At 36.8% G+C, this 8,712-nt stretch overlaps 1 protein-coding gene across 2 annotated transcripts; it reads right to left on the reverse strand.

Annotated features, from left to right (window-relative positions):
* Window positions 1-563: 563 nt before the first annotated feature.
* On the reverse strand, window positions 564-8,462 carry LOC106091045 (uncharacterized). Of its 2 annotated transcripts, none has more exons than XM_013257446.2 (3): window positions 8,257-8,462; window positions 997-1,079; window positions 564-927 (listed from the first exon to the last, which is right to left on the reverse strand). In XM_013257446.2, exons 1-3 carry the CDS (start codon window positions 8,284-8,286, stop codon window positions 810-812), a joined length of 231 nt encoding a protein of 76 aa, XP_013112900.1. In that variant the 5' UTR covers window positions 8,287-8,462; the 3' UTR covers window positions 564-809. The 2 variants fall into 2 exon arrangements, with proteins under 2 accessions (XP_013112900.1, XP_059226182.1); XM_059370199.1 differs by lacking the exon at window positions 8,257-8,462 and adding an exon at window positions 1,948-2,056.
* Between the last annotated feature and the right edge of the window lie 250 nt (window positions 8,463-8,712).

Here is an 8,712-nt window from a genome sequence, read left to right on the forward strand (position 1 = left end):
GTGTTAGGCCCTTCAACATTCTTCCACAATTTGGCCCAGATGGGTCTAGATTTGGATATAGCAGCCATATAGATCGATCTTTCGATTTAAGGTTTTGGGCCCATAAAAGGCGCATTTATTGTCCGATGTCGCCGAAATTCGGGACAGTGCGTTAAGTTGAGCCCCACGACATATTTCTGCCAATTGGCCTAGATCTAACAAGATTTGGATATAGCTGCCATAAAAGTGCCTTTTTATTTATTCATTCAGAACATGTAACAAGTCCGACGTCGCTGAAATTTGGGACAGTGAGTTGTATTAGGCTCTACTACATTTTTTGAAACTTGGCCCAAATCGGTCCAAATTTGGATATAGCTGCCATATATACCGATATCGCGATTTAAAGTCTTGGCCCCATAAAAGGCGCATTTATAATCAGATTTCACTGAAATTTGACACAGTGACTCATGTTAGGCTTTTCCACATCCGTGTCGTATATGGTTTAAATCGGTTTATTTTTAGATATATCTACCAAAAGGACGAATATTTTGTTATATACAATTAAACAATGACTTGTACTTATTAGTATTTGGTCCAAATCGGAACATATTTCGCTATAGCTGCAATGGGGCATTAGGTATGCATTTTTCATCAAATTTTGACGAAAGGTGTTTTACACATATACACCCGAGGTGGTGGGTATCCAAAGTTCGGCCCGGCCGAACTTTACGCCTTATTACTTGTTTTTGAATAGCATTGAAATTATTTTCATATTTGTTTAAAAATAACTTATATAATAAATTAAAAAATGTAATTAACTTTAAAGAGTTCTAGTGAATGCCCTCCAGTGGGGTATATGTTTTGTATTGATAGAGATCGGGTCCACCGTAACCATACAGTAATTTACCACGTCCATTGGCATCATAGTAGGGATAACGATATTTGGGTCTGAAATTATAAACATAATAAATGTTTTACAGAATAATGATGCATTTAGAAATTGCATTATGTACTTACCTTTCAAAGTACTGGAAATTAGGAGCCCTTGGTTGGACTGTGGCATTAACTAAGCGAAGAAAGCATACAACTACCACTAGAAACTGAAAATAAATAGAAGAAAATAATAAAAAGCTTAAAGGGAGATACAAGAAATTTTATATATTATCATATTCAATCAATAAAAATTTTATAACTAATAACAACGTCAAATTCTTATACAATGCTACATTTTTATACCCACCGCTATACTGTGGGGTTAGACCGTCCCATGCTATAAAGAAGAACATTTTTTTTGCAAATAGAGAAACGCATACCCTCCCGGATTTGTAAGAAATTTAGTATGAGAGCTATATTTAAATCTGAACCAATTTTTACAAAAATTGATACCACCTTAGTTACAAAAAAAGGTCAGACGACATAGCTAAGCCGAATCAAATCATAAATTTCGAGTCGATCATCATAGCCACAGTAGTGGTGCAGGGTCCAGTTTGTGGTTTTGTAATAAATTCCATATAAATGTATAAGTAGGTTAGGCAAGGTTAGGTTGAAAAGAGGGTGCGGATATTAATCTGCCCATGCCGCTGTGGACATACACTTAAGCTAGTATTCGGCTTGTTGTGCACTACTCAGTAGTATAAAGCAAGATATATTAATTTACTGGTAGTGGTTGTTGCCCAACAACAAAATATTGAATGCACTATCTGCCAAAATTAGTGATTAGGGCAACTCTGATTTTGTGTATGCTACTAGTTCGCGCCATTTTTCGTTGATTGTTAGCTTCGTTGATTGTTAGCTTCGTTGATTCTTAGCTATAATACATACGCACAACCGAAACTCGTTGACAGATAGTCAACGAGTTCGCGAGAAAAAATTTTACCCAGCTGTTTACGGTACACAACCTGACAATTATGTCATGGTATAAAGTAAGCTCAAAAAGGAAATCTAAGTTAGGAATTCCGTGCTACTTACAAAATTCTTAATTCTTTCCATACCACGCCCCTAAGTTGGTTCATGTCTGGTATTGTGTCCCCACCTAAGTACCGGTGTTTGTATACTTAGTTTACCAATTTCATGCTAGGATCTTAAACACTCAACTAGATTCCTGAGAAAGCACTTTATTCACTTTGAACGTCGTGGCGGCACGGGATATCCAAGATATATTCATTTACAGGTAGTGGCAGTTGCCTAACAACAAAATATTGAGTGCACTATTTGTCAAAATCATTGGTTAGCGCAACTCTGATTTTGTGTATGTTACTAGTTCGCGCCATTTTTCGTTGTTTGTGTGTTATGGTTCCTACCTATAACAGAAATCAACCAATCAAAACTCGTTGACCGATAGTGCACTTCGCTAGAGAAAATTTGTAATCAGCTGTTTACGGTACACTACCTGGTAATTATATCATGGGGATATCGTTATTGGGATCAAAAGGAAAACAAAGGAGGGTATGCGTTTCAAAAAACAAAAAATAAAATACTTTTGGTTTTTTGGGACTTTCTAGTCACTCTGTTTGCAACATCTCGAAATATGGATCTGCGATACCATAAAGAATATACACTTCTAGACTTTTTGTTGTAAAAGTTCGACTTTTCGATGAAACTGATCACCTGGGTTCGAATCCTGGCGAGACCATCAGAAAAAATTTTCAGCGGTGGTTTTCCGTTTATAATGATACAATCAACATTTGTGAGGTATTATGCCATGTAAAACCCCGGATTAAATGGCTTGATCATCTGATTTCCCTTTATAAAATTAAATCCGGATTTAAGGAGCAGTGTAAACGGGTTTTAAAAACTTCTCTTTAAAGAGGTTTCGCACTGTGGCACCCCGTTCAGACTCGGCCTTTTAAAGGACGCCCCTTATAATTGAGCATAAACTTGAATCGGACTGCACTCAGTTTTTTTTATATTTTTTTTACTAAATTTCAAAAGTTTACACATTCCCGCCTATTTTTCCCCTTTTTTATACCCACTACCTTAGGATGGGGTATACTACTCTTGTCATTCCGTTCGTAACACCTCGAAATATTGATCTGGGACCCCATAAAGTATCTATATACTTGATCGTCTCGACATTCTGAGTCGAACTTGCCATGTCCGTCCATTCGTCTGTCGGAATCACGATAGCGGCCGAACGCGTGAAATTTTGCACAGATATTTTACATTGAGGTAAGTCGTTGGGGATTGTAAATGGGCCATATCGGTTCAGATTTGGATATAGCTCCCATATAAACCGATGTCCCTATTTGACTTCTTGAGCTCCTGGAAGCCGTAATTTTTGTCCGATTTGGCTGAAATTTTGCTTGTAGTGTTCTGATATGACTTATGACCAACAACTGTGCCAAGTACGGTCCAAATCGGTATATAACCTGATATAGCTCCCATAAAAACCGATCTCTTGACATGACCTTTTGAGGCCCTACAAGTCGCAATTTTTGTCCGATTTGGCTGAAATTTTGCATGTTCTGTTATGACTCGACAACTGTGCCAAGTATGGTTAAAATAAGTCTATAAGTCCATGATTCGCCCCGGCCGAACTTAGCACTCTTTGACTTGTTTTAGTCCTATCCTGTGGAAGGAATGTAAAATCTTAACGGTTTGTATTATTGAAGAGAGGATCTTCAATAAATTTTTAAACAAGAATACCACCACTTTGTCGTCGGCATCTTTTGGAGGGTTGGGGTTTGATATTCACGGTTGTGATTTCTTTTCACACTAAAAGTATGAATAACCATGTTTTTTTTTATTGAGTGCTCCCATTTATTTTGAGATTAAATAAACGAATTATTTAAAACCCTTTTAATCCAACCAACTTACATTTAGAAACACCTATAAAATAAGAAAAAAATCACTGTTTATTTTTTCTGTCTATTTCATGCAAACAATTTTTCAGTTCACATGTCCCCCATTTATAATCTTGTACAGCTTGCAAACCAGAAATGGCAAAAATTATGTAATAGTGAGAAAAAAAGAGGTAAATTTCAATTATGACACAAATACTTGCACAAGTAAACATGTAAACACAAGCGGTTTGGTTTTTTTAGTTGGCCACCACACTATCAGCTGTTATGTTACTACACTTACTGTGGCCCAATTATATCTCTTATAACCAACAACAATCATACGAAGAGCAGGAAATCCCACAAAACTCATTCGCCTACTAAGGCTTAGTGGTCTATGCAAGTTCAGAGCATGGGAGTATGCAGTATGGTAAAGAGAGTTGCCACAAGACAAAGTTTTCTGGAAAAGCGGACAAAAGAACATTTCACTTATTTTACATTGGTTTACTATACCCAAAACAATAGGATGGGGATACACTTATCTATACGTTCACCTTGAAATATTGATCTGCTACCCTATAAAAATATATATACTTGATCGTCTTGACATTTTAAGTCCATCTTGTCATTACCTTACGTCCGCCTGCCTTTTGAATTACGATAGCGGTCGAACGAAATATCCGTTTGAAATTTTGCACAGATACTTCTTGTCCTTGGGGAGGTCACTGTAGCGCCGAAGTTAGCATGTCCACCTATAACGCTGAACGCCTGGGTTCGAATTCTGGCAAGAACATCAGCATTTTTTTTCAGCGGTTGTTCTCCCTTCCTAATGCTGGTGACATTTGTTAGATACTTTGTCACCCCAAAGAGGTGTCGCACTGCGGGACGCCGTTAGGAATCGACTATAAAAAGGAGGTTCCTTCTCATTGAGCTTAATTGGTCTAAACCCGATGTAGCTACCATATAAACCTGATATAGCTCCCATACATTGACCACAGTAGCGCAGTGAAAATCATGTCCGCCTATGATGCTGAATGATCGGGTTCGAATCCTAGTGAGAACATCAGGAAAATTTTCAGCGGTGGTAATTCTCTCCTAATTCTGACGACATTTGTGAGGTACTATTGCATATAAAAATTTCTCCCCAAAGAGGTATCGCACTGTGGCACGCCGTTCGAAATCGGCTATAAAAAGGAGGTCCCTTAGCATTGAGCCTTAACTTGAATCGGACAGCACTCATTTATATGAGAGAAGTTTGCCCCTGTTCCTTAATGGTATGTTCATGGGCAAATTTGTTCAAGAACATATAAACCGACCACCCGGTTTGAGATCTTGACCTACTGCAGGCCATAATTATTCTTTGTTTTGGCTGAAATTGTGTACATGGTGTTTTATTATGACTTCCAACAACCGTGACAGTTGCGGTTCAAATCGGTCTAAAATCTGATAAGTCTTCCAGCTATAAACCGTCCCACCGATTTGATATTTTGAGCCTCTAGAAGCCGCAATCGTTACCGATAAGGCTGAAGTTTTTGTAACGACTTCCAACAACTGTGCCAAGAACGGTCCAAATCGGTCTATAACCTGATATAGCTCCCATATCTTGGGCCGTAAATCCTGATTTAAGGCTCTCGTCAGCTGATTTTATAAAACGAAAACAGATGATCGAGCCATTAAATCCGGATTTAAAGACCAGTGTAAACGGGGTTTTCGCTTGTTTGAGCGTGTGTCGAATGATAGCAATCTCCTATGGTTAGATGTTAAAGTGACGTAGGGGGTTTTTTATGCTGGTGAGACAAAAAAATTAATTTTGCTATGCCAATCGAAAAATTTTGACGTTTGTCAAAAATCAAAAGTAAACAAGATGTGCGCGCTACATAATAATACAAGAAACAGCCAGAAAATAATAATTATTTGCGTAATGAATATTTTTCAAAAATATTTTCCCTTACTGCTAGCAGTTATATTGCAAATGTGAACGCTGCAATATGGAGATATTTTAGGTGTTGCTTTGGAAAAGAGGAAAACATGGGGAGTAAGACATATAATGTTATTTTAATGACATCTGTATTAATTATTTCCCAATTTTAGGGAAATAATTAATACAGTTTTGTACATGGAAACTTCATAACGAATCATTACTTCACGAAAAATGAATGCAAATGCAAATCTGCTTCTATTGTTTACATGAAAATGATGAATGAAATCAAGATATTGGGTTGCCCAAAAAGTAATTGTGGATTTTTTAAAAGAAAGTAAATGCTTTTTTAATAAAACTTAGAATGAACTTTAATCAAATATACATTTTTTACACTTTTTTTCTAAAGCAAGCTAAAAGTCACAGCTGATAACTGACAGAAGAAAGAATGTAAGTACAGAGTCACAAGCTGTGAAAAAAATTTGTCAACGCCGACTATATGAAAAATCCGCAATTACTTTTTGGGCAACCCAATATATTCATTTACAGGAAGTGACAGTTGCCCAAGATTTTGATCTTGGGCACTGAGTGCACTGTCTGTCAAAATCAGTGATGAGTGCAACCCTGATTTTATGTATGTTACTAGTTCGTACCATTTTTCTTTGTTTGTGTGTGTTACGTTTCTTAACTATAATCCTCACACGCAACAAAAATTCGCGAGAAATAATTGTACTCAGCTGTTTTCGGTTCTCTACCTGTTAATTAAGTCATGAATGAAACTCATGCCGATAAACAAACTATTGACGCCGTTGTAGAAAAATTTCTAAACGGCGCCATCATTTCAATAAACTACAAACACAAATCTGTACTTTTGTCCACTATTGTTAAATAACAACCTTTTAGAATCCCGTTGCCAATGATAATAAACAATAATTTTACTTATTTTATGCCAAATAAGTTGTTTAAATTTGGTGACGTCTGCCCACAATGTAGGCGGCTAAGTTATGCGGCACGCAAGTTGGTTACCAAAACGCAAATTAATTTACAATTACTGGCATGGCACTTTGTTCAATGAAACGTCAAAATTTGCTGTGCTGTCAAACATCTTACTAGCCCCTGGGCTACTCAAAAATTATTCCCCACGCTTAACATCATATTTTTACTATCCCTACAACTTTGCTACCATTCGACACACAACCTTTATATGTATTTTAAATTGGCTTTTTTCCCCACAATTTTTGTTTTCCAAAATAAACTTATTGGCAACACTGTTAATGAGTAAGTCTCTCTCGTTGATATACCATACATTTGGGGAATGGGTCACTTCGCTTAAATGAGACGCTTTAAATGGGTTACACTCAAACTCAAATGAAATGAGTGTGTCAAATGGCCCCAATCTGTGTAAGCACATTTTTGAAGTGAACCAAACGTCGAACGGCGTCAAGGTCTTTTTGTTTATAAATTCAAAGATGTTGTAATGAACCCGCTGCTTTCGGTTTGACAAACAAAACAATGATGCCCACCCTCCCCCCTCTGGCGTTCTCTGTGGCTTGAGTCTTCAAGTGAAATGAGGCCAAGCGGCAAGGCACAGAAAAAAGTCTCAAGGCAAACGAGTTTGTTTGTTTTTCCTAGCCACCATTTATTATTATCTTTGACGGAATCGAATCAATTTGATGTCAATCACCTGCCGCTGTTGCTGCAGTTGATGATGGTACTTTCGTTCGTGTGGGCTCTTGGTGGTGGTTAAAGCGCACAAATAATGTCTAGCGGTCGATGGTGGTATATGTATTTGCTTTTCCATTTCATTGATATTCAAACCACATTGTGGTTGTTGATGGCTTAGTTGATTTCGAAAGTAAAGGTTTTTTACTGATTTAGTTTAAGCGACACCTTTTAAGCACTTTAGGTTGGCAAACTACACTACCTGCTAGGCTTCCCTCTCTCTCACTGAAAGCAGTCGCTATAGAATTTTCAGCACGCACTTTGGCATGAAGAAGAAAGTAGGGCGGTGGTGGCGGCGGCATAAAAATAAAGTCTTTTAGAAATTGGTGTCAAAGCTAAGAAAGTTTTGATTTGCAACGCTGCTTTGTTTTTCAGTACATACATATACAGTTTGAGATTGGGAAATTTTCTAAGGAGGTGTCAATTGGTTTATTATGTTGCCAATTTCCGCGAAAAATATAAGGAACTGATAAATTTAAGGTGGTTCATTATCACAAAATGGCTCAGATTTCCTCCTTAGACAACAAAACGGCCGGCTAATAGCAATAAACAATGTATTTCTTAACAGGAAACTGTGAAAAACAAAGAGTGTTAGATGTTGTCTATCTCTCTCTACACTTCAATTATGTTTCAAAGTGATGATATTTAAAGACTCTTCAACAATCATCGCCTAATCAATTATCAAAAATCACCAAGACAAAAATGTCCGTTGCTCGAATACTTTATTTTATACACTACATTCACCAGCCACACAGAAATTAATTAATTAACCCCTTAAGTGATAATTAAGAAATTTCAAAACTTTTCACATATCCAATGGCACACTTTAACACCTCCAGATGTGAAGAAAACACTTACGGGCAATAAGAAAATTCCCAATTTGAACATGATTTTAGCTGGAGTTTACCAACGCTCACTTAAATTCACTCTAAACAATTATCGTCTCAAAAAAAAAGGATAATTCTTTTCCCCGTTTTGTTGACAAACGTAGTATTTCGTATAGAGCAATTTTATTTACTCTCTTCCTATTTTTCCGCGTTTGAATTATTTTTTATAACCGTTTTTAAGCTCGTACAAAATGCGACTAAAATTTACCATTTGTCGTTGGGTTTATGACAATTGGTGTAGATTCAAGACGAGGCCAACAAAAACAAACAAACGTTGAGCTTGCAATTGAAGACATAATACAACAACAACAATAACATCATCATAACAACAAAAAAACTGGTTGGTAGTTGGATTGTTTTTATTTTCTTTCATTTTTCATACTGTTAAGAGAGGTCATGGTATAGAAAAATGAAGAGAGAGAAGCAG

This window comes from Stomoxys calcitrans, chromosome 5 (genome assembly GCF_963082655.1).
Source record: "Stomoxys calcitrans chromosome 5, idStoCalc2.1, whole genome shotgun sequence".
NCBI lineage: Eukaryota > Metazoa > Arthropoda > Insecta > Diptera > Muscidae > Stomoxys > Stomoxys calcitrans.